This window comes from Hippichthys cyanospilos, chromosome 2 (assembly GCF_059441005.1).
Source record: "Hippichthys cyanospilos isolate Australia breed blue-spotted pipefish chromosome 2, RoL_Hcya_1.0, whole genome shotgun sequence".
Lineage (NCBI taxonomy): Eukaryota > Metazoa > Chordata > Actinopteri > Syngnathiformes > Syngnathidae > Hippichthys > Hippichthys cyanospilos.
Window position 1 is genome coordinate 2,910,536 of NC_142370.1, and position 26,265 is coordinate 2,936,800.

The 26,265-nt window shown below is 41.9% G+C and overlaps 1 protein-coding gene across 1 annotated transcript in view; it reads left to right on the plus strand.

Annotated features, from left to right (window-relative positions):
- Positions 1–37: 37 nt before the first annotated feature.
- Positions 38–26,265, plus strand: part of itpr3 (inositol 1,4,5-trisphosphate receptor, type 3) — a 139,001-nt gene continuing 112,773 nt past the window's right edge. Inside the window, exons 1-2 of the mRNA XM_088402918.1 lie at positions 38–479; positions 23,368–23,438. Coding sequence (XP_088259044.1) covers positions 388–479; positions 23,368–23,438 — 163 coding nt within the window. The 5' untranslated portion in view covers positions 38–387. The remainder of the gene's footprint in view (positions 480–23,367; positions 23,439–26,265) is intronic.

Here is a 26,265-nt window from a genome sequence, read left to right on the forward strand (position 1 = left end):
AGAGGACGGTTTAAATATTTTCCAAATGTTGTTCATTTTGGTCATTTTAGTTACTAGTCCGCGTTGTCGTTGAGGGATAGAGAAATTATTGGTGTTCAGACAACGTTTTGACAGAGGTTTTCCAACTTGTCTTTCCAACTTTACTTAAGTCTGGTGGGCGTGTACCACGAGCCCCGCGGCAGTGAGCGCTCAACACCTTTGCTCACTTCCTGTCTTGAAACGAGAAGTCGGAGCGGACTGAAGCTGTGCTATGTGTCCGATTTGAACACCGACCTCCAACTGCTCTCAATTGAACCACCAGCCAGCTGCTGGCCTGAAAAAGAGAGCGGCATCGAAAAGTTACCAGGAGTTCTCGCTCCAACATTGCGGTTCACCTGCAGAGGCAACATGTCGGACTCGACGTCCAGTTTCCTGCACATCGGAGACCTGGTGTCACTTTACGCTGAGGGCACCGTCAATGGCTTCATCAGCACCCTTGGGTGAGGACATAGACGCGCGCCAACACGCACCCATACGCACGGACACACATGTGCTGTAATCCTGTAATCATGAATAAAAACAGCAACGAAACAAGAAATAGGAGTAGAATGTAGAATTACGTGTGTTCGCGTATCTATATAAAGAATATATCTTTGTATGTCTGCCTGTCCGTATCAATGTACTGCAATGTACTAAAAAACGCTTTCAGGCTAAAATGCATTGTATGCATTAGTTTACTCTCATTTGTAATGAGTACAATAGTATTATTTTCTGTGTGCAATATATTACATTACCACGTTACAGTAAAAGTAATGCATTACAGTAATTACATTATTTTTGTAATGTATTCCCAATACTCCGATTAACTATTATCAAATTATCATGACATAATTAGAAGTCTGTACTACTGTACAAACTACTGTGATGACAGAAGTCATCAGCAAGACATGGGCCCCCTCTTTCCATTAACAATCTGTATCACCAAGTGGAAATATTTTCATAACATCATTCCCCGAATATAAGACGCACCTGTGTATAAAACACATCCCTTAATTCCAGGGTCAAATTCTGGTATTTTCTATGTTACTGTGTATAAGACGCACCAACACTGGCAACTATGTAAAATCTACAGCAAAACATAATTAATATCATCTTTTGTAAACTCTTCATATTTCTTGTGCTCATAATGGTAAGTTATATATTTGTTCCGCGTTATGTTAAGCGTGTCTCAGATTTCCCACTTTGAAGGTTGAATGCACTCGAAGCCTTTGCTTTTCTTTGCTACGCCGTGTTACAACCAGTCTAGGGGAACTGGGACGTAACATTTGTGTGCCCCCCCCCACACACACACACACACTAAATAGTACTAAACAAAAAAGGCAGTCTTTATTTCCTTCAGAGGGAAAACGTGCCAAAAAACAAACAAAAGATCTTCTAACGTAGCTCTACCTCACTAGCCAAACAAAAAGGAAACAAATGACAATTGGTTCAACTACCCACCTAATGCAAAAACAGGAGAAAAAGGGTTAAACAAATATGACATCTCCCTCCTATTACTGCTCTAGCTATTTACAAGTATTTACAATATGGGCAAACACAGATGAGTCGAACACTACACCACACTACTAGCAGCGGTCTCTGAGAACTGGCATTTCCTGGTGGTGAGATGGCTGGAGGGAGAGAGTGCTGTCAGCGGGCTGTTTAAATAGGGCGGCAGTCAGGCAAGCCGGCCAATCATGGAACACCACCTGCACTCAATTGACTCGTTCAAAGAAAGAGACACACGCATATGCAGAACCTCACACACACCAAGAAGGAGAACACATCAGAACACATACACAAAAACGACAAATGACCCACAGGGTCATTACAGCGGTTATTGTTAATTTTAGCATAAAAACCCCAAGGAGGATTGAGAGTGGGGATAAAACAAAGCAGGCAAAATTAATGCTCTCTCACTCAAGAGGTTAAGAGACTTGTGGAGACTCTTGAATTTGAATATTAACATTGAAATTGTGGCATGCACTAAATTTTTGTCTCAAGCATAAACAATGCATCACTATGCTGTGAAGCTAAGTCATAAAGGGATTAAAATACAGTGGGCCCCCGTGTTACGAACTTAATCCATTCAGCGGCTACGCTCGTAACTCGAACTGCTCGTATGACGGGCAATCCAAACCTATGTTAATTAGTGAATGCGTGCAACGCGAGCAAAAACCTTAGGTAAAAGCATCACGACTTTATACACATATTTAAAATTAGAAACATAATCTACTGTACAGTTAAATTAAATAACATAAATATACAAAGGAAAAATGACATTTACCTTTGGGGCGACGTGACTTGAGCTGGGTGGAGGCAGAGGGGAGCAGAGACCAACCCGCAGAATTTATTGATTTATTTTCTTAAACGAGAACATATCACTGGCGATTTACTTCTCTTTAATCCATAATAGAAGAAGCCTCTCTATTTTGCTGTTGACCGCGGTCCGTCCCCCGGCAAGGAAAGTCTTGCCCTTAGAAGATTGCCGAGCGGTTACGGCCATACTCACGAGCAAGGTTAACTATGAGTGCGCCTCCTTCGTATTTTTTTTATCTCCTGCTTGGTTTCTATTGTCCTCATCCTCTTACTTCTTCCTTTACCGCCACTAGCAATTTTAGAAGCCATGTCTAACAGATAAAGTTTGCAAAGTCTTCACAACATTCCTTCCTTCCGTTTTTCACTCATTTTCTCTCCTTCCTTCCATCCCGACCAGCTGTGCCATCAAGCTAGATGAAGGCGTTTGGCCAATAGCATATCGGCATTTCTGTGATTGACGTGACGCCGGCCAATAGCATATCCGCATCTCCGTGACTGACTCCGTGACTGACCCCTGAACTGTTACTTTTTTTGTAACAGTTGAACAGAAGAACTGTAATTGTACCCTTGGGTGCAAATTATTTTTGAAACATAAAGAAAATATCTCACCATGGCAGGTTAATATTTATAAAAATTGTAAACACAATAACAGAGAAATGAACAAGTACTAGTCATATCAACAAGTGCATTGCTCATTTGAAATATGACATTAGTAACTATAAATGTTGATTGGATTTTTAAATGGTTATTATTCTGGAGTGAAAAGTTAAAAAAAAAAGTTCTCAGACTTATCGTAAATGAAAAATAACTTGTCCGCCCGAGTGTGATGGGTGAAACTGAGATCAGGAATGCAGGACAAAGGCTAGGTGCCTGCTTCCTCCTCTAAGTGAGGTTACTGCCAGCCAGCAGTGGGCCTCTGAGGTTGCCTTTTTGCGTTCCCAATTGGAAGGGATGTCATCACTGTTGCCTCGGCTTCCGCTGAGCCACCCCCTTTTCAAAGTGTTGTTGCACCGGACCTTTACAAGGATGTTGACGTCATTTCTCTGTCTTTAGACTCATGCTTCCGTGAGTCTGGGTTCGATTCTTGGGGCTCCACTATTGGTTCCCCTCCTTCTGAGAGGGGCTCATCGCTCACTGTATTGGGTGATGCGGTTTCTCTTGTGTCCCTTTTGAGCTGTGCTTTGCGGGAGCATCAGTTGGACATTCCTTGTCCCCAGTCTCCTCTGAGAAATCCTTCTTTCCGGCGTGGCCGCCCTTCAACTGCCTGTTCCACAGTGTGGATATTTTTTAGATATCTTGCACTCCTGTTGGCCTGATGCAAGTGCTTTTGCCTGCCTTACTTCTGAGGGGCGTACATTGGCGGCGTTGCAGGATGCTGCTAACATTGGGCAGAAATGCGTGCCTGTTGTGGGGAAGGATGTTGCTTCCTTGCTCTTGTCACCAGACAAGCTCGCTCAGCGTACGTGGCCTTGTCCGAACATACAATGTTGCATGGCAGATGACCTAGTTACAAAGGGCTATAATGCTTGTGCGTGCTCGGCTCGCATTGGCAACTCTGTCTTGTAACTGTTGTTCAAAAAGGAGAGGAAATACTCAGTCGGTTTTGTCGTTCCGTGATGCATGTCTGCATGTTTTGCCCTTATGACAAGGGACCACAGGCGTGCAACATCCTACTGGGTGCGTTTCCACCGCCTTCTGTCGATGTCTCAGTCCTCCTTGACTGAGTCCTCCAAGCGGTCCCCATCCTTTTTATCACCACGGACCGGTCGGCACTTTAGATTTATATTGCGGACCGGGGGGTTGCTGCTGCTGCTGCTGCTGGCTGCTCTAAAAACCACATCATCCTTCTCACTATGTATGTAATATCAACAGCGGTGCCAAACTAACAAAGACAGAGCACAAATGTATGAACTGTTACGCCGCGTTCAGATGGAGCGCGTCGTTTACGCTCAAGATGAAGTTCACTTTTCACGCAACAGTGTCATGCGGAGGGAGGGGAGTGAGCTTGCTGTGCACTTTACAGTGGATCCGGAAAGGAGACCATTGCTGAGAACTTTCACTTTTACGGGATGTGGCAGAGCCAATATTTTGTCCAACAGCACCTTTAGTCTTCTTTTTTTACACTGCGTGTCCCTCGCTTTACGGCAATACTCGTCTGCCAAAAAAAAATAAGTCTCAATGTTGCAATTAAATGGCCAAAACCGTGCTAAATACTGTGCTGTCAGTGCTGCACTATCGTTAGCTTAGCACAGTAACTACGGTTCAACAGCTTTTAAAAAAGGAAGCAAACGCTGCACATACCAGTTGTCCCAAGTTCTCTCTTCCGCCTTTCTACAAGCCAGGTGAGTGCTCTTGCTTGGCTCCATTTTGTGTTGAAAGCTCAGCTGGCCGTGTTGGGTAGCTCCGGTGACCGCAAAGCAGCCGCCACGATTCATTCCTGCCCCAAGTGTGAGCTGTTGAACGTTCCTGAAGCTGATTGGCTGACGCGATGTGACAAGCGACAAAAGTTCAAATTTTTAAACTTCACGTGTAATTACGCGCCGCGTGTCACTCCATCGCGTACATCGCGTCGCTCGACGCATCATCGCGGCCGTTGACTACAATACAAAACCATCCGCTCTTCGCGCTCCATGTGAACACGGCAATAAACGAAATCATTTCCAAAACATTATTTCGGGTGCAGCCCAAGCGGTCCACGGACCGGGTGGTTGGGGACCGCTGCTCTACGGGACTTCCCTGTGGTTCCTGGTACGTTTTTCGGTTCTGGTACAGTGGAGACACGGAACGCCTGCTGAGGGTCTGTGAAGCCTGTGTGCAGTTCTACAACCGTGACAGAGCTTCTGCCATTTCTGGTCCTCCTCGGTTTCCCTCCTCGTGCCTTGTTACCACGTTCTTTCACTTGGCCAAATGTTTAGGGGTGCCAGTTCTCTGCGCATCCCCAGAAGATATGCTGCTGTAGACACTCGATCTTTGGCGCGCGTGCCTGCTGTGAGTGGTGTTCGTCCCACTGGTGGATTTAGCTCTGGTCTTTGGGTGCCTGACGGTAGCCCCTGGACGGTTGCTCCTCCGCCTCTCACGCCCAAGGCCCCGCAACTCCGTGGGTCGCGGGACTGAGGCATTGGGGCTGGCTGTCGGGTGTATTTCCCCTCAGCAGCTCAGGCTGTGGGCTGCTTTGGGGTCAGACCCTTGGGTGATTTCCACACTGTCCCAGGGGTACAGTTTGCAGTTACGACGCTGGCTCCCCATACAATGTCGGGTCTGGGAGACCTTTTTCGCCAACCCGGCAAAGGCCTTCGCCTCGATCATTAAGCCTGTTTTTCTTCCAAGCTTCACCAGGGGTTTTTATTCCCCTTATTTGTTTGTCCCAAAGAACACAGGTGGTTTTTGCCTGATTTTGAACCTGAAAGGGCTCATTCGTTACCTCAAAAGGTTACCATTTTGAATGTTGACGACGTCCGACGTATTGCGGTCAGTCAGTCTCGGCGAATGGTTTACGTCAGTCGATCTGACAGACACTTACTTTCAGTTCCCCATCACGCCTCATCACAGGCGTTTTCTGTGCTTTCCTAACAGGGGCGCCCACTGCCAGTCTCGGGTGCTTCCGTTTGGCCTCTCACTCTCACCAAGGGTGTTCATTCTTTGTGAAGGCAGCCCTTGCTCCCCTGCATGCGAAGGGCAGAAAGTTCTCCCGTACCTGGACGACTGGCTGATTACCTTTTTTTTTCATTCGTATATAACATTTGGATGTTTTTACCTGCATTAGCGAATAATCATAGGTTTGGATTGCCCGCCAGGGAATTGGCAATAAGATTCGTGTTAAGATCCCAACCGAATGGATTAATCTCGTAAACTAGGGGCCCACTGTGTGTGTGTGTGTGTATATATGTATATATATATATATATGTGTGTGTGTATATATATATGTATGTATGTATGTGTGTATATATATATATATATATATATATATATATATATATATATATATATGTATATATATGTATATATGTATGTATATATGTATATATGTATGTATATGTATATATGTATATAATATATATATATATATATATATATATATATATATATATATATATATATATATGTGTGTGTGTATACACACAGTAGGAAATACAAAGAAGGCTAATCAAGACTAGGTTCGGCTACTCTCACTAGGGAATATAGCCATAACAAGCTCTTTACTAATTAAAAATTAGTAACATAATCTACTGTAAAGTTAAATTAAGTAACATAAATATACGAAGGAAAAATGACATTTCCCTTTGGGGCGACGTGACGGGCTGGTGGTGGGTGGAGGCGGAGGGGAGCAGAGACGAACCCGCAGAATTTATTTATTTTTTTTCTTAAACGAGAACTTTTCTTAAACGAGAACATATCACCGGCGATATCCTTCTCTTTAATCCATAATAGAAGAAGCCTCTCCATTTTGTTGTTGACCGAGGTCCGTCCCCTGGCAAGGAAAGTCTTGCCCTTAGAAGATTGCCGAGCGGTTACGGCCATACTCACTAGCAACGTTAACTATGCGTGCGCCTCCTTCGTATTTTTTTACTATCTCCTGCTTCGTTTCTATTGTCATCATCCTCTTCCTTTGCCGCCACTTGCAATTTTAGAAGCCATGTCTAACAGATAAAGTTTGCAAAGTCTTCACAACACACCGACCAGCTGTGCCATCAAGCTAGATGAAGGTGTTCGGCCAATAGCATATCGGCATTTCTGTGATTGATGTGACACCGGCCAATAGCATATCCGCATCTCCGTGACTGAGACCGTGACTGTGACCTTAATCGACCAATAGCATATCGGCATCTTCGTGACTGAGACCGTGACTGTGACCTTAATCATCCAATAGCATATCGGCATCTCCGTGACTGATACCGTGACTGAGACCGTTACTGTAACCTTATAAGACCAAAAGCATATCGCCATTTCTGTGACATGCGAGAATAGTTATTTTTGTTGATGCAGCAAAGCGAAAAAAATAATGCGGACACACTGACCGGCATGTTGGATTGTTCGTAAGACGAAAGGTTTATGCTTAAGAGGGGGACAAAAAACGCTGCGATCCACGTTCGTAAGATGAAAAATACGTAAAACAGGGAGTTCGTAAACCGGGAGTTTCCACTGTAATAATAAATTGCGGATATGAACACAAGATAATATGGCGAGAGTTCTGGCCCTCTAGTGTGGAGTTTGCACATTCTCCGAGTGCGGGTTTTCTGCAGGGATTTTGGTTTCCTTTCACATTCCCCAAAAATGCATTGTTAGGAATATTGGGCACGCTAACATTGTCCCGAATTTTTTTCTTGAGAATTAATGGTTGTTCATCTTTGTGTGTCCTGTGATTGACTGGCTACGAGTTTAAGAGATTAGCCCACATACTGCCCAAAAAATCTGGGATAGGCTCCAGCATGCTCTTATGACCGTAATGTCAAAGAAATGGATGGCTGGATGGATGCATGGTTTGCCACACTTTAGAAAAAATGTGAACAAACATCATCGTATTGATGAATTTGCAAAAAAGGAGATTAAGTATTCAAAGAGAGATATCGCCCATCCCTAATATCAACAGCCTCAAGGCTATGACAATTAGATGCTAATGGAAACAAATTATAGAGCAGAGCAAACACATACAAGCACACGTACACACGAATGCACACACACACACACACGCACACACACACACACACACCCATGCCCACGCTTGAACATACTGAAAAGCAGGAACAGGATGTGGTTATGAGAGATTTGCAGTGTGTGTGTGTGTGTGTGTGTGTGTGTGTGTGTGTGCACATGTGTGCGTCAGTGCAAGTGTGTGCGTGTGTGTGTATCAGTGCGTGCGTTTGCATGTGTGTGTGCTTGAACATGTGGGTGTGTTTATAATGTGTATTTGAAAAGTCAAATTAGCAACAAGATTCTGGAAATTTCTTGACTGATATTATCTCAGCATCCTGGCTCACAGGTTTGACTTGTTCATACCTGAGGGATGTTTGCTGGCTCACAAATGATATCAGGCTCATGAACTAAGCATGTAATGTGAGCTTGCAAGTTATTTTTTTTTTCTTCATTTATCAATTTGTTTTATTCAAGAAGATCAGTGTATCTCCTTCTAAATCATAAGGCCTTATGCAAGTAGCATAACATGTTGCCTGAAGTGTTAGTGCTAGTGTAGCTTTATTTTACAGAAAATATGAAATAGTGTAACCTTGATTGCCAAACATATGCTCAGGTTTACGAACACTTTGGTTTCCCAAATATATTTCTGAATTATTAACTTGATTTGTTCAGCCCATTTACAGCCTATATATATATATATATATATATATATATATATATATATTTATATATATATATGATATACTGTATTTACAGTGAGCCCCCGGTTTACGAACTCCCTGTTTTACGAACTTTTCATCTTACGAACGTGGACCGCGGCGTTTTTTGTCCCCCTCTTATCCAACATGCCGGTCAGTGTGTCCGCACTATTTTTTTCGCTTTGCTGCGTCAACAGATGAACTATTCTTGCATGACACGGAAATGCCGATAAGCTATTGGTCTTATGAGATCACAGTCACGGTCTCAGTCACGCAGATGCGGATATGCTATTGGCCGGCGTCACGTCAATCACAGAAATGCCGATATGCTATTGGCCGAATGCCTTCATCTAGCTTGATGGCACAGCTGGTCGGTGTGTTGTGAAGACTTTGCAAAAAATTCTGCGGGTTCTCCGCCTCCACCCACCTCCAGCTCAAGTCACGTCGCCCCAAAGATAAATGTAATTTTTCCTTTGTATATTTATGTTATTTAATTTAACTGTACAGTAGCTTATGTTACTAATTTTTAATATGTGTATAAAGTCGTGATGTTTTTACCTAAGGTTTTTGCACTCGTTGCACGCATTTACTAATTAACATAGGTTTGGATTGCCCGTCATATGAGCAATTCGAGTTACAAGCATAGCCGCTGAATGGATTAAGTTCGTAACACGGGGGCCCACTGTGTTTGTATTTGTTGTGGGTTAAGTGTCTTTCAGATTTCCCACATTGTGAACGACCAGTTCACAATGCCCCACCAGTCTAAGATTTAATTTGATCCAAGCAAGTTGTTTTGTCTTTCCCTTGTGATGCGGTTCAAGTTCAGTTTACCATAAATAACTTGCGCAGCATCTGTCTTTCACCAAGTTTATGATTGTGTGTATATGCTAAAAGACTGAAATTATTAAACGAGTTAAATGGAATAGCTTTCTGTGTAATCTACCTGGAGCACTTGGCAATCCAAACCTATGATTACTCGCTAATGCATGTAAAACCCCAGGTAAAAACATCAAAATGGTATAAACATATTAAAAAATTGTATCAAAATAGAGTAGTAAGTGCTACTTATATATAATTACATGTATACAATTAAATAACATCATAAATAAAACATATAGAAAGGATTTATTTATGTTTATATGATGAGCTTGTTATGGCTATATTCGCTAGTGAGGGTAGCCGAACCTAGTCTTGATTAGCCTTCTTTGTATTTCCTAATTATCTCCAGCTTCATTTCCATATATATTTTCTTACTTCTCTTTAACATCACTAGCAATCTTGGGACCCATGACTAACACATTCAAGTTTGAATTAAGCAGTAAAATGCACAATAAATAGTTATTTTAAGCACTCAAAACAAGATTCATTCCGTATCATGTCGCCATTTTGACTGTGACTCCGACCAATAGCGGACCAGTATCTTAGGGCGTCATGAGGCTGACCAATAGCAGACGAGCATCTGAGTGATGCGTTGCAGCGTGGGTAGTTTGACGGGACCAGAAAACAAGAGTATTTACCTAAAAACGCCTGAAGATGGAGACAAAACAACACAAATACAGCCTACGCCTAGGGTCATGACAGTTGTTTTTGTTGTAAAACGGGAAAAATACCATAAAGAGGGGACAAAAAAACGTCGCAGTCCATGTCGTAAGCTGAAAAAAGCGTAAGGCAGGGACGCCGTAGACCGGCTATCCACTGTATATATACTGTATATAAAATACAATAAAACATTAAAATAAAGTTTTTATAAGCTCTACGGACTAGTGTACGAGCTGGAAACATCGGCATTCAATTACATTCATTTTCAATCATCCAGCCATCATCCATCATTTTCCATCCATCATTCACTATCCCAGCTGGCTTCGGAAGAAGCAGGATTGCCCAGAGAAAACCCACGCGGGCTCATGGAGAACATGTAATGCCCACACAGGAAGGCTGGAGCAAGGTGGATTTGAACTTGTGAACTTTTTGAACTGTGAGGCAGACGTACTATTCACTGAGCCACCCCATTTTTAATCAGTGGATCAATAATTGTTGATGCAGACACAACAATCACTCAGCAGATTATTTTTTTATTTATTTATTCATTTATTTTTATCAGTACTGCCTACCGGTCACCCGGCAGGATTTTGTAAAGGCCTACCCTCTTTGCTGCAGACTACAGGTGTGTACAAAGTTTTTATTGACCGCTTGAAAACACCCTCATCCAATAGGATTCATATTCAAACAATGAATGAATAGTTGATGCTTACAGTTCAGTCACTAGGCACTTTTTGTCAGCACGCTGACACGTCACATCACTCACAGTCTGTAGTGTCGTCTTCTAAAAGTACTAAAGTGAGCAAAACAAGCAAACAGCAGCTCTCAATCAACACTTTTGCAGACATTGAGGCCTGCTTTCCAGACTTGCAGGCCCACCTACACAACATTTCGGCCCGAATCAAGACTCGCAGGTTTTGCACATGCAAAACTAACACGGATGCGGACCTTTGCATTAGCAAGAGAAACACAAATGCAGAAACACACACTGGTGCCAACGCTCAAACACATACATCTCAAATAATAGCATGAACTAGCAAAGAAAAAAAAAACATTGAGGCATCAATGCAAAAAGAGTTTATTGAAGAATATACTCCCGCTATGCAGCGAGTATTTATCAAGAAATTTCACTACGCTCTGGCGCCACCTACTGGATTAGTCATGTTAAACGTTTGAACGCATCAAGTTCTTTGATCGACAGTTGAGGGCCCATTGAAAGGATTCGTACAGTATGAGAAATGAGAAATGCATGATAAAACATATATATATATATATATATATATATATATATATATATATATATATATATATATATATATATATATATATATATGGAAAATGGCTATTTATAACGGGCATCAGTGGGACAAAAATGGATTTCAATCACGTTCCAAGGTTATCATTTTCTGAGCGCCAATCTGAAACAGTTAAAAACTAGATCTTGGTGCCCTTTTGAATTTTGGGCTCTTGACATTCCAACAGAAATTTCAGCTCTGTAGTGTTTTTTTTTTCAATGCTTTATCTTCAGTGAAACACAAAAAAAGTCCAAAAAATGTCACTCAATTTATACAATGGTTAAGCTACAGTTTATAGGATGCACCCATACTTTTGGCCTTCATTTTTGGGAAAAAGTACATTTTATATTTTGGGAATGTATGTATGTATTTTGATGTAATTACTGTATAATTACATCAAAATACAAAAATACATACACACTTACATACATACATACATACAGTACATAAAAATGCTTTGTGCATTTGCAATATATAAATTCCTTAAAAAAATAGCTCTTTGAATAAAAAAAAAAAAAAAACAACTGCAAGAACATCTGAAAAAAATACATGTAATGTGCCAACTAAAAAACTACATAAAGTTGTAAATCCTCTTTTTTGTTGTGGCACAACGTGAGTCTATGAGCATCTTCAATTAGTGATGAGCTGCTGGCACCCGATGCTCTGCAGCTGAGGAAGCATTTGCATGGAATCACTATGCCAAGGCGTGGTTTTGTCACGTGACTTATGACGTCGTAGTCACTGATGAAAATTCGAGATACTTGCCAGGCTCAAATGTCCACAGGGATCGGCGTCCTTATTTTGTGGCGTTCATTTGAAATATTTTTCATTGAGAGTAAGGGAATTTGTCGGTTTTGAGATTCTCAGTTCATTTTGTTTCCAGATTGATTGATTGCATTGCATAATGATACACAAAGACAGCCATATATGTTCATCATCATTTGAGCAAGCATTCATATCTTCATTGGTACTTCATTGGACTGAACTTGGCGAGCAGAAAAAGAGGCATTCTTATCAACATGCCTGAATTATTACACACTCTAAAAAGCCATGAAAGAAAACATGCAAAAGGACGCATAGGAGGGAGAGGATGGTGGCACTTTGATATAACACACAAAAAAAAAATTGTGTGGCTCGGTGTCTGTGTGATTAGCACAGCCACCTTACTGTAATGCTGCATGCGCACCAAACACAAAAATTCGCGTTGCTACGCTCATTCGTGGGGCTTTCTGTCGCTGTTTGCACTTTTTTCTCACGTGAAGAGAGGAGTGGAGCTAACTTGTTGTGCACTTTATGGTAGACCAGGAAAGAAGAGCATTGCTGAGAGCTTTCACTTTTCTGGGATGTGGCAGAGCCAATATTTTCACAGACAGCACCTTTATTCTTCTTTTTTTACACTGCGTGTTCCTAGCTTTACAGCAATACTCGTCTGCGAAAAAAAAAAGGTTCAATGTCGCAATCAAGTGTCCGATACCGTGCCAAATACTGAGCTGACAATGCTGCACTATTTTTAGCTTAGCACAGTAACTACGGTTCAACAGCTATTAAAAAAGCAAGCAAACGCTTGCGAACCTTCACTTTTCTGGGATGTGACACAATATTTTCACCGACATCACCTTTATTCTTTGCGGCAATACTCGCCTGCCAAAAAATAAAACTTTCAATGTTGCGATAAAGTGGCCGAGACCGTGCTAAATATTGTGCTGACAATGCTGCGCTATCGTTAGCTTAGCACGGTAACTACGGTTCAACAGCTGTTAAGTGAAGAAAACGCTGCACATACCAGTTGTCCCAAGTTCTCGCTTCCGCCTTTCTACAAGCCAGGTGAGTGCTCTTGCTTGGCTCCGTTTTGCATTGAAAGCTCAGCTGGCTGTGTTGGATAGCTCCCGGTGATGTTGAATGTTTCCGAAGTTGATTGGCTTTTGCGACGCGAAATGTGAAAAACTTTTTAAAATTATCTTCACGCGAAAGGCGAAATTTCACTTTTCGTGACCGCGCGTGGCCATTCGCGTTGCTCCATTCACGTCCATCCCGATGCGCATTCGCGCCCAGTCGCGCGAACTCTACTGACTACACTACAAAACTCTCTGCTTTTTCGCCTCGTTTGCGTTATGCCGCATTCAGATGGAGCACAAAGGGCGGACGGTTTTGTATTGTATTCAATGGATTTCACACGACGGGCGCGATGACGCGTCGAGCGACGCGACGTACACGATGGAGCAACGCGCAGCGCGTAATTACGCGTGACGCAAGAAGTTTCAAAAAATTGAACTTTTGTCGCGTCAGCCAATCAGCTTCGAGAATGTTCTAAGGCTCACACTTGGGGCAGGAATGAATCATGGCGGCTGCTTTGCGGTCACCAAAGCAACCCAACACGGCCAGCTGAGCTTTCAAAACAAAGGAGGAGCAAAGCAAGAGCACTCACCTGGCTTGTAGAAAGGTGGAAGGGAGAACTTGGGACAACTGGTATGTGCAGCGTTTGCGTCCTTTTTTAACAGCTGTTGTATCGTGGAGCGTTTGCGTCCTTTTTTAACAGCTGTTGTATCGTGGTTACTGTGCTAAGCTAACAATAGTGCAGCACTGATAGCTCAGTATTTAGCACGGTATCGGCCACTTGATTGCAACATTGAAACTTTTTTTTTTTTATTGGCAGAGGAGTATTGCCGCAAAGCAAGGGACACGCAGTGTACAAAAAGAAGATTAAAGGTGCTGTTGGACAAAATATTGGCTCTGCCACATCCCGGAAAAGTGAACATTTTTAGCAATGCTCTCCCTTCTCGATCCACTGTGAAGTGCACAGCAAGCTCAAACCCCTCCCCCTCGCGTGACACTGTTGCGTGAAAAGTGAACTTCATCTTGACCTTGCGAAAAAACGCCTCGCGTAGAGCGTAAACGACGCGCTCCATCTGAACGCGGCATTAGATGTGCACGCAGCATTATTAAGGCATTTGCATGTTCTTCCCGAACTCACGCGGGTCCGCCTCCCACACTCCAAAAACAAGCATGGAAGGTGTCTTGGACACACTAAATTGTCTTTAGGTGAGATTGGATACGTGAATGGTTGTTCGTTGCGCGCACCTACTGCCCAAAGTCAGCTGGCATAGGTACCAGCAAGCCTGCAACCCACGTGAGGATAAGTGGCTATAGAAAATGGATGGATGGATAAAAATCATATTTCCCAGCCTCTGGCTTGTTGGCCATCCCTGTCCTGGATGGTTTATCAGAGTGTTGGACCAATCTCCTTAATTTTCACTTTGTTTGCGTGCCCAGTTGAAGAATAGTGTTTGCATAACCAGGTGAAAAGTAAGTGCATGTCCGTTCATGTTTTCTGGCGCGCGCGCGCACACACACACACACACACACACGCACACACACACACACACACACACACACGTTTATCGCGTTAATGATACCGCAAAGTATGTATTCCTAACAAACTAGTCTGATTACAGTATTTCAACAAGCCCGTTTTAAAAATGGAGCCGTTCATTTGCCACAGCTGCCGGGCAGGAATGACCCAAGACCCTCAATTCGCAATTGAGGCTTTTTTAGAGCACATTTCTGATTCCGCAGTGTTGATTACTGTCCTCTGCTGCCCCCTTTTGGATGGAGAGTCCAACTTCTATCACCACCAGACATGTGAAAACTCGCTTGGATACATTCAAACTTTAAAATTAATTGTCAAATATCAAGCAGAGTTAACTTTTTGATTTTCTTGATAATATTCTGATATATATATATATATACACAGTTGTTGGGCGGCCATGGCTCAGGCAGTAGAGGGAATCGTCCAGTAATCGAAGGGTCGGCTGATTGATCACCGCTCTCATTACATCACGCGCTGATGTGTCCGTGGACAAGACACTTTCCCACCTTGCCTCTAGTTGTTGGTTGGAGGGACTGTATGGCAACCTTGCCTCTGTCAGTCTGCCCCAGGGCAGCTGTGGCAACGCAATTTAGTTTAGCACCACTGGTCTAACTGTGTGATAGTGCTTTGTAAAGTGCCTTGGGTTTCGCAAAAGGCGCTATATAAATGCAACATTCCAGATCAATCTACTTTTTTTTTTAACATCAAACGGTTCCATTGGTCAAAAATGTTTGAATGTTTGACTTTTTTTTCAGGCACTTTGAAGAACTAAGCTTTTTCAGATTCAGAATAAGCTGTAACATGTATAAACTCTGTAAAAAAAATAAACATTTGTTGAAGGTTAATGTATTGTTTTTAATACGTTTATAAGTTTTTTCTTGTGTTAAAAATGATACAAGTTTGGTTACAAATTTGCTTCTAAATTTCCGTAGATGATTCCGTCGTTTATAGTCATTGCAGCAAAATGTTTTGGCTTTTTTGGAGGGGCTTTGTGATAATTTTGTGATAATTGAAAGGCACTGCTCTATAGTACAGGGTAATTTAGTAAGAAATTAAACTAAAGCACAGATAATAACAGTAATAGATATTTGGATGGCCACTTCTCTCATTTGTCTGTTCTGAATATTTGAAAAATTTGCGTGCCACTGACTGTAGATTAATTTCTGTCGTCTGGCTCTCCCGTTGCCAAGTCACTGTTCTGGTGCTAGTTGTTTAGCCTTCTGTGATGTCTTGAGCCATTTTCATTCATCAAAGTTCTCTTAATTATGCTGAACACTAAACCCCTCCTCCATCCCATGGACCAGCAAGTGACTTCAAACAAGAAGCTCTTTCCAATAGTAACATTTTCTCCAATTTCCTTAGCGTTATTTTCTGCCATTTAGATTGTGCGGTATTGTTTTCTGCCATTTGCTCTAGCTATCTCACTCAAAAGGTAGGGTTCTAAGATTTTTGTGCTTGTATATGTAAATATCTTTAAAAACACAATAAATGAAGTTGTTGACGATATTGATAGCGAGTTAAATGTGCAATACAAAGCTTCCTTTCCACACAATTCAACAATGGATTTAGCTTGCTAGGTATTTACTCCTGCTAGCTCATGGGCTAACTGTAAACTAGTGACCTGCTAAAACAGCAATATGGTTTCTGAGAGATCTATGTATGTCTCATGATATCGATAGGTAATTATGCACTAAATAAAGCTGCCCTCCTCTACTCCAAGTAGACAATGCGTTTCCCTATTTTAAAAGTGAGCAGCACTTAACCGGCTGGATAACTCCCAATGGCGGCTAATTTGCTTTGTCAATCATATGGCTCTGGAGAGGGGTTTAATCCGTGAGGGAGTGAGCGCATGTGCCTGTATGTGTCTGTGTACAAGCCATGTTTTATTGCTGGTACAGAAGTGATAGCACAGCAGTAAGCTTTGCAAGTGTAAGTCAATAAAGGCAGTTTTACCACTTCCTACCATAGAAAGCCAGTATGACGAAAACGCCTGCTGTATATGTGACACACAAGAAGGACAGATCAGTCACAAAAAGCAATACAGAGAAAAGTCGTTGAAAAAACTTTCATTTTTTTGCTGTCCAGTTGCTGTACTGAAGGTGCATTGTTTGTTTTTGAAACATATATGAGTGATGTCAAAGATGAACGTTTCAATTGTATTTATTCATTTATTTTTTATTGATTTAATTATTTACCATTGTAAATAACAAAATCTTAAATTAAAATGTATAAATTTATTAAATTAAAATGACTGTGGTCAAGTGCAATTTTGCTGTATGATTTAATTTAAAAAAAAGCAGAAAACTGTATAAAGGAAACATTTAGCTAAATAGTACATATCACGGGTGAAGAGAGGACCCAAGAGCACACACAGACAGATAGGCAATGTCATGTTTTCTTTATTGCTTGATGAGGAATTGCTGGCTATTAAGATAGTGACAGCTTGATGACCCTGGTGGGTGGTCAAAGCCAAGTGGTATCAACACACAGACAGGCTTGTGTCATCAGTGAACAGGTGGTTGGTCAGGGTCAGGCTAGGTCGGTGCACGAGCAGAAAAGTGAGGATGGCATGCATGGATGGTTGGAGACAGGCTGGGTCGATATACGGGCAGACAGGAGTGGACAATAGGCAGATGGGTGGTCAGAGACAGGGTCGGTACACATGCAGACAGGCGGGGTAGAGTGCTGAAAAGCTTGCCATAACTGAAAAGACAATCTGGCGAGTTCTATGGGGGAGAGACTGGGCTTAATGCAGAAAAGGTAATTGATAACAGCTGTTGGAATTAGTTACTGGTTGGGAGGAGAGTGTGGTGAGACGGAAATGAGGTGATTGGACTTGTAGACTGTGACAGTACATGTCAATCATAAGAAGTATCTCCTCAGACTTTTTTTAAATTGTATGCATTCCAAGAATTCAAATGTGAAAATTGTGTGGGGGTGATACTCATTAATATGCTGATATCTATTATAACAGGGCTCTACGTTAAGAGTTTTTGGGTGATGCTCCTTTTGGAATACCATGGGCCAAATTGTGATGGCTCCGCCAAAACCAGCATTGTTTATTGCTGGCATTGCGTCAGTAGCTCTTATGTCGCAGTTCGGTCAAGTTAATATATATTTTTAAAAATGTATAATAATAATAATAATAATAATGATAATAATAAAATTTATAAAACAACAAGGACAGCTTGATATGTTTTCTCTTTCTTAGATAGATAGATAGATAGATAGATAGATACTTTATTCATCCCCGTAGGGAAATTCACATTACCAGCAGTATCCTCAAGTCGAGATATAAAATATGAGAAATAAAGTACACAAGATACACATAAGTCCAGTACAGAAGTATACTTAAGGTGCTTGTTAACAGTGTAAACAGAATAGTGTGAATCGTTGGAGTCTAGTGCAAGTATAATTAAGGTGCTTGTATAAAGTGAATAGTGCAGTGCAGAGTATGAGGTTTAGAGTTTAATGTGAGCTTTTACTGCCCCGGGTGGGGCATATTTTTCTAAAGCTATTTAGCATATTGCTAAATATGATTGAAAAGTACTGCGGTAGGGAAGTTAGTTTGCTCCTTTTTATTGTTTGATTCCTTTTTCTTCGATGTTTCTTTTTTCTTGCATGTGCCCTTTTCCTTGTTTGCTTCTTTTTTCTTGTTTGCGTCTTTGTGCTTGTTTGCATCTTTAGTTACTTTATTGCAAGAGGAACAGTCACAGTGCAAACAAGATACAAACACAATATTGTTTTCTTATTACTGAAATTACAACCCAAAACAACCCACCCGAAAAACAGAGACCTTAAACCAAAATGCATAGCATTTGCCGACCTGCGATCAGGGAGGTGAAAGTTGTCCTGCATAATTGATGTCCTAAGATTACCCGGGACTCTACCAAAAACTGCAGGGACCGATCAATTTCAATGTTTAGAATATCAAATATGGATTTAAAGAAAAAATACCAGTAATGCGCCAACTTGGGACAGGACCAGAACTTGTGAGTGGCTGGCGTCACGGGGTCATGAATGCTTGTCTGCGATTGGTCGGCGCACAGGGTTACAAAGGTAGCTGCCTAAAGACTTGGTGTCGTTTGAGAGTGCTCTCAATATGGTATTGATTATGCATTGTAGTACTTAATTCAAACTGTAATTGGTTAGCCATGGGTCCCAAGATTGCTAGTGATGTTAAAAAGATAAGTAAGAAGATGATTTAAGTGGAAATGAAGCTGGAGATGATCAAGAAAGATTAAGAAGGCTGGGCTAGCCTAGGCTACCCTCACTAGGGAATATGGCCATAAGAAGTTTGTCATGTTGCTCAAAGGTTACTAAATCCTATATATATTTTCTATTTATTAAGTTATTTAATTGTATAAATGTATATTATATATACATAGCAGTTAGTACACTATTTTGATACCGATTTTTAATATGTATATCCAATTTTGATGTTTTTACCCAGGGTTTTACATGCATTCGCTAATTAACATAGGTTTGGATAGCCCGCCATTCAAGCAAGCAACAGTGGGTCAAGACGCCATTTTCTAAATTCCTGAGGTCTAAGGTCCAGGCGAAGATCTAAAATTATGGTTGAAAAGTCAGATACGACAATTGGAGAGGAATAGGTAGAAATGATTGACGAAATAAGAGTTTTGTCTACCAAAAAATAATCTATTCGTGAGATGGGTGTACGAGAAACATAAATACTGTCTAGTACAGAGGTGTGCTGACCTCCAATGATCAGAATAGCCGTATTGGTTCATGAAAGTCAAAAGAGTCTGGGACATTTTAGAGAGCAGGGCAGGCCGCAAACTAGACCAATCGAGAACATGATACATATCTCCGCCAAAAATCAAAGTGTGGGAGTTCACTTCTGGTATAGTAGACAGTAAGACTGTAAAAAATTATAGTTGTCCCAATTTGGAGCATAAACTGACACAAGCACAACTGGCTTCTGATACAGTGTTCCGGAGATAATCACATAACAGCCATTTCAATCCAAATGTGCCAGTAGTGGTGAAAAGTACATTTCTCCTTATCAAAATAGCTGTATCTCCAGATTTTAAATTGAATTTGGAGTGAAACACCTGCCTAATCCACCGCCCACTCAACCGGCGATGATCTGAATTGCATAAATGTGTTTCCTGGAGAAACATTATGTCTGCATTGAGGTTTTTGACATACGTCATGATTTTGGTCTGCTTCACTGCAGCATTTAACCTACCAGTATTTAAGAAGATGATACTTATTGCCCGTCCATCAGCTGCCCCTCCCCTGCCAATCATGTTAGTCATGATGGGGTGTAAAAGGCAGCCTAGGTTTAGTGGAAAGTCTCAGATATGTTTAGTGGCAAGTCTAGGATACGGACAGCAACGCGTGAGTGATATTGAATAGAATTCAACATCAGCAAAGTTGAGATGAAAAAACAACAACACAAAATCAAATATAAACAAAATCACACCAATAAGAAACAGAGGTCCCCCTCCCAAGCCACTTATACACGCATGCAGGACAGAATGACGCGTGGAGACACACATACATAGCAGTAGTAGAAATACAGGCTCACAACTCACAACACAGCACAAGTATCAATAAGTCATAAAAGAATAGAATAAGTCGTAAAAAGAATAAGTGAACATAAGACTCTCTCCGGTCATCAAAACTTAAATATTATGAGACAACAACACACCAAGAAGATTACAAAGCAACATGATTATGAGAGACACACGAACTTGAAAATCACAAAAGATATACAGTGGGCCCCCGGGTTACGAACTTAATCCGTTCAGCAGCTACGCTCGTATCTCGAATTGCTCGTATAGCGGGCAATCCAAACCCATGTTAATTCGTGAATGCGTGCAACGCGCGCAGAAGCCTTGGGTAACACATCACGCTGTATACATATAATGATATTGAGTGACATTATCTACTGTACAATTGCGATATATAACAATAGTAAAGGAAAAATGACTTTTACCTTTGGAATGACATGACTTAAGCTGAGATAAGCACAAGTCAACACTGTAAAGCAGATATGCTATTGGTCTTACAGTGTCACAGTAACTTTTTCAGTCAGGGTTTTCTCTACTTCCTTCCATCCCAACCAGCTGTGCCATCAAGCTAGATAAAGGCGTTCGGCCAATAGCATATCGGCACTTCTGTGATTGACGTGTGACGCCGGCCAATAGCATCTCCGTGAGTGAGACCGGGTGACCTTAATCGACCAATAGCATATTGGCGTCTCCTTGACTGACTGATAATTATTCACACTTTTTTTTTTAAACGGTTGGAATGTATTGACAATTAATTTAAAAAAAACACACACATTTAAACCAATGACAATTCTTTGTCCTGCAATCGGCACATTTAATTTCATGTCAGCTGTTTTTCCCTTTAGCTGTACAAACACTACACTTAAATGGTAATTATATTTAGACACCGTGAGTGAGACAGTCAGTGTGACGTTGTAAGACCAATAGCGTTCACCTAACCGCCACAAGTATCTACTGATGATTTTAGATGACGCACCTGCTGAAATTGGTGACGCAGTTTAGCGAGAACATTTCTACATACTCAATGGCTGGATTGTCGGAATGCTCGTAAGGCGAGAGGTTTGTTCGTAAGCGGAGGACTAAAATCCCCCTGATCCACGCTCGTAAGGCGAATTGTTCGTAAATCAGGGTGCTCGTAAGGCGGGGGCCGACTGTACTGTCACTGTTTGCAATAGAACATCAGCCTGGAGTGTCGCCAAAAAGTCCAATGCCGCAGACAATAAAAGTAAAGAGTAACGTCAGTTCCAGGAGACAGAATTATCCTGGCGGAGCCTTTTTTGTCTGTCAAGAATCCCACGGGCACCTCCAAGCCAGGGTCCCAAATGGGCTTCTGATCCAGAATACAGTGGGCCCCCGTGTTACGAACTTAATCCGTTCAGCGGCTACGCTCGTAACTCGAATTGCTCGTATGACGGGCAATCCAAACCTATGTTAATTAGTGAATGCGTGCAAAAACCTAGGTAAAAACATCACGACTTTATACACATTAAAAATTAGTAACATAATCTACTATACAGTTGAATTAAATAACATAAATATACAAAGGAAAAATGATATTTACCTTTGGGGCAACGTGACTTAAACTGGGTGGAGGCGGAGGGGAGCAGAGACCAACCCGCAGAATTTATTAATTTATTTTCTTAAACAAGAACTTTTCTCAAACTAGAACATATCACCGGCGATTTCCTTTTCTTTAATCCATAATAGAAGAAGCCCCTCCATTTTGTTGTCGACCGAGGTCCGTCCCCCGGCAAGGAAAGTCTTGCCCGTAGAAGATTGCCGAGCGGTTATGGCCATACTCACGAGCAAGGTTAACTATGCGTGCGCCTCCTTCGTATTTTTTTATTATCTCCTGCTTGGTTTCTATTGTCATCATCCTCTTACTTCTTCCTTTACCGCCACTAGCAATTTTAGAAGCCATGTCTAACATAAAGTTTGCAAAGTCTTCACAACATTCCTTCTTTCCGTTTTTCACTCATTTTCTCTCCTTCCTTCCGTCCCTACCAGCTGTGCCATCAAGCTAGATAAAGGCGTTTGGCCAATAGCATATCGGCATTTCTGTGATTGACGTGACGCCGGCCAATAGCATATTGGCATCTCCGTGACTGACTCCGTGACTGACACCGTGACTGAGACAGTGACTGTGACGTAAGAGCAATAGCGTTCAGCGTTACCGTGACAAGCGTGAACATTTGATTTCGTTCATGCAGCAAAGCGAAAATAATTGTATGAACACATTGACCGGCATGTCGGATTGTTCGTAAGACGAAAGGTTTGTGCGTAAGAGGGGGACAAAAAACGCCGCGGTCCACGCTCGTAAGTCGAAAAGAGGGAGTTCGTAAACCAGGGGCCCACTGTAATTGTGACCAGAAGTTGGTCGATAGTTCCGCCACAAGCGTTTTAGCCTCCTCGGATGATGCAAACTATTTCTTAATCCTACCTTCCAGTGTTATTTGCAAGCAGGCAGAAAATAGCAAGGCTGGTTTCAAAGAAAGATAGTACAGCCTGGGCTAGGCCATGCCCACCCCATAGTTAGCCCGCTCTGCATCTTTTTTTCTTGTTTGCTTCTTTTTTATTTGTGTCTTTTCTCTTGTGTGCTTCAATGTTCTTGTTCGCTTCTTCAGTTTGCTTCTTTTTACTTGTTTCCATCTTTTTTGTTTGCTTCTTTTTTTACTTGTTTACATCTTTTTTGTTTGCTTCTTTTTTCTTGTGTGCTTCTCTCTTATAAGGTGATTTTGTTTATCGTTTGAGAATACCTTTTTTGTTTGTTTATTTTTTTTGTCTGTGTGAGTTGCACTTTTGGTCAAAGATGGTCAAAGATGGTCAAAGACGGTGCTTGCTCTCGTCTACAGCAATAAACTTTCAATTTTAGGATTAAAGTGTTAAATGTTTTTCCTCTGTGTTGTGATGTGTGTGTGTGTGCGTGCGTGCGTGTGTGTGTGTATTTGGTTGTGCAGGTTGGTGGATGATCGCTGTGTGGTGGAACCAGCTGCCGGAGATTTGGACAACCCTCCTAAGAAGTTCAGAGGTCAGATGGCTGTCTGTGCATGTGCATTTGTTTATGTGATTCGTTATGTTTTTCCACACACACACACACTAAAGATCAAGTCAATCAATCAAATTTTATTTATATAGCCCTAAATCACCGAAGTCTCAAAGGGCTTCACAGAATGAAAAGAGGTCGTACAGAGACATCTTTTCAGTATAGGGTACACAACAGCATCCCCTGTCAAAGCTCCCAGAAGGGGAAGGAAAAACTCAAAAACCCCAATTTGGGGAAAATCAGAAACCTCCAGAAGGGACCACAGGTGGGAGGAGCCCCCTTCCAGGCCCACAGGTTGAAGTGGATGCTGCATGTACCAGACACAGAAACAACATAAATTACAGAAAACATATTGTGCTATATAGTGCAGTGATGTCTTGACAGCAGGCAGAGCCATTGGGCAGGAACCATCCCACATTCCAGCCAGGTGGACTGCAGACGGCCAAACTCCTAACCCGTGATGGTCGACCACAGCAGGACCTAATGGAGGTGGTCAAGTCAACCCTCACCATCTAGCTCGCCCCCTCTCCCAGCCGGAAGAGGGGGGCAGGAAAAAAGAAAAAAGAAGAAGGCTACAGACAGGCTAAATTAACTAAATGCTTTTGAATATAAATGTGTTTTTAGTCGGGATTTAAAGATTTCTACTGAGGTGGCTGCGCGAACTTCCATAGGTAGGGCATTCCATAGTACTGGCGCGCGAATGGAAAATGCCCTTGATCCCGCAGACTTCTTTTTAGCCCGTGGGGTCGATAGCAAACCGGCATTTTGCGATCGAAGTTGTCGGGGCGGAACATAAGGTGATACTAAGTCGACGAGATAGGAAGGAGCTAAACCGTGTAGAATTTTATACGTAATTAACAGCACCTTAAAATCACATCTCACGTGTATTGGAAGCCAATGCAGGTCAGCTAGAATCGGAGTAATATGATCAAACTTTCTCGTCCTTGTCAATAGTCTCGCTGCTGCATTCTGTACACACTGCAGGCTTTTAATGTAGGACATGGGAAGTCCAGAAAACAAAATGTTGCAATAGTCTAGGCGCGACGTAACAAATGCATGAATTAATGTTTCTGCATCGCTAAGAGAAAGAATAGGGCGAATTTTAGGTATATTGCGGAGGTGAAAAAACGCCGTTCTTGTCATGTTATTAATATGTGTTCGAAAGGAGAGAGTGGAGTCAAATATCACGCCAAGATTTTTTGCAGAACTACTTTGGGAAATAATACAGTTTTCTAGGTTCAGCGTGGTATTCTTAAGCAAGTGCTGATGATGAGCAGGGCCAGTAAATAACATCTCAGTTTTATTAGGGTTGAGAAGCAGAAAATTGGAAGATATCCATTGTTTAATCTCGGCAAGGCAAGCCTCCAGTTTACTGCACTTGCACGGATCCGTTATTTCTAAGGGCATATAGAGTTGTGTATCATCAGCATAGCAATGAAAACTAATAGCATGTTTGCGTATAATATCGCCGAGAGGAATCATGTAGATGTTGAACAGTAAGGGACCAAGTACTGACCCCTGCGGGACACCACATGAGACGGAGAAAGACTCAGAGATCGCATCACCATGAGAAACACTATGCGTCCTTCCCAGGATGTAAGATCTGAACCAAGAAAGTGCTGATCCCGAGATACCAACACATGATCTAAGACGTTCTATAAGAATATGATGATCAATAGTGTCAAATGCGGCACTAAGATCAAGCAGTAATAATACTGATGAGACGTTGGAATCCAAGGCTAATAGAAGATCATTCGTCACTTTTACTAGGGCTGTCTCAGTTGAGTGGTTGGCCCTAAAACCTGACTGAATGTCAGAGAAATCTCAGAAAAGAAGACTAGGACAAGCCTAGCTGCTTAAACAGCAAAAAGAGTAACTCAGACCAGCCAAGATTGACTTTTCTATGCCGGGCATAGGGAAAAAGCTTGGGCAAATGTAACTCGTGGGTCTTCCAACGCTAGTTTTCCACTGCCCAGCCGTCCCCCCCTGGCTTTTATTGAATAGAAGCATAGCAGATTACAAGACACAACAAAAGAGCCAGCCGGGCGCCACCGGCAGCTGGGCCAAGGTCCCGGCTCACACTTTCGTGCGTCAACAGTTCTATCTAAGGACAGGGTCAAGATGAACTAGGATTGAATAAATGGGTAACAATGAACTAAGCACATAATGATAACAACCTAATATATGATTCCCTTCACACTGAAGGAGTTCAAATCTATTGTTGTCTATCATAAAGTCGCTAAGCTGTTGTGTTACAACTTTATCAAGAATTTTGGCGATAAACGGAAGGTGTGACACTGGCCTATAGTTAGAGAGATCTTCAGGATCTAGGTGAGGTTTCTTAAGTAATGGTTGAATGACAGCCGTCTTAAAAGTCTCAGGTACAATGCCAGAGGAGAGTCACAGGTTGATAATATTCAAGACAGATGACCCTAAGACCGGGAATAAATCTTTGACGAGTTTGCCTGGAAGCGGGTCGAGCATGCAGGACGTCGGCTTTGCTGCATTAACCAGTTGTGTAAGACACTCCAGGGATACTAAATCAAACTGGGACAGGGTAGCCAGACTTTCATGAACCTGATTGTCCGAACTAGCATCAACAATTACAGTCGAGGTTGTGAGCGGCGCTGCCTTTTTTATTTCTTCCCTTATTAGCTGAATCCGCTGAGTAAAGAATTGCATGAAAGCGTGTTCTGAATGGAGGAAATTATGATTAACCTGCTGCTGCTGTGTTAGCTGCGCTACCGTCTCAAATAAATATTTTGGGTTGTTTTTATTAAGACTAATCATTTTGGAAAAGTAATTTGTTTTT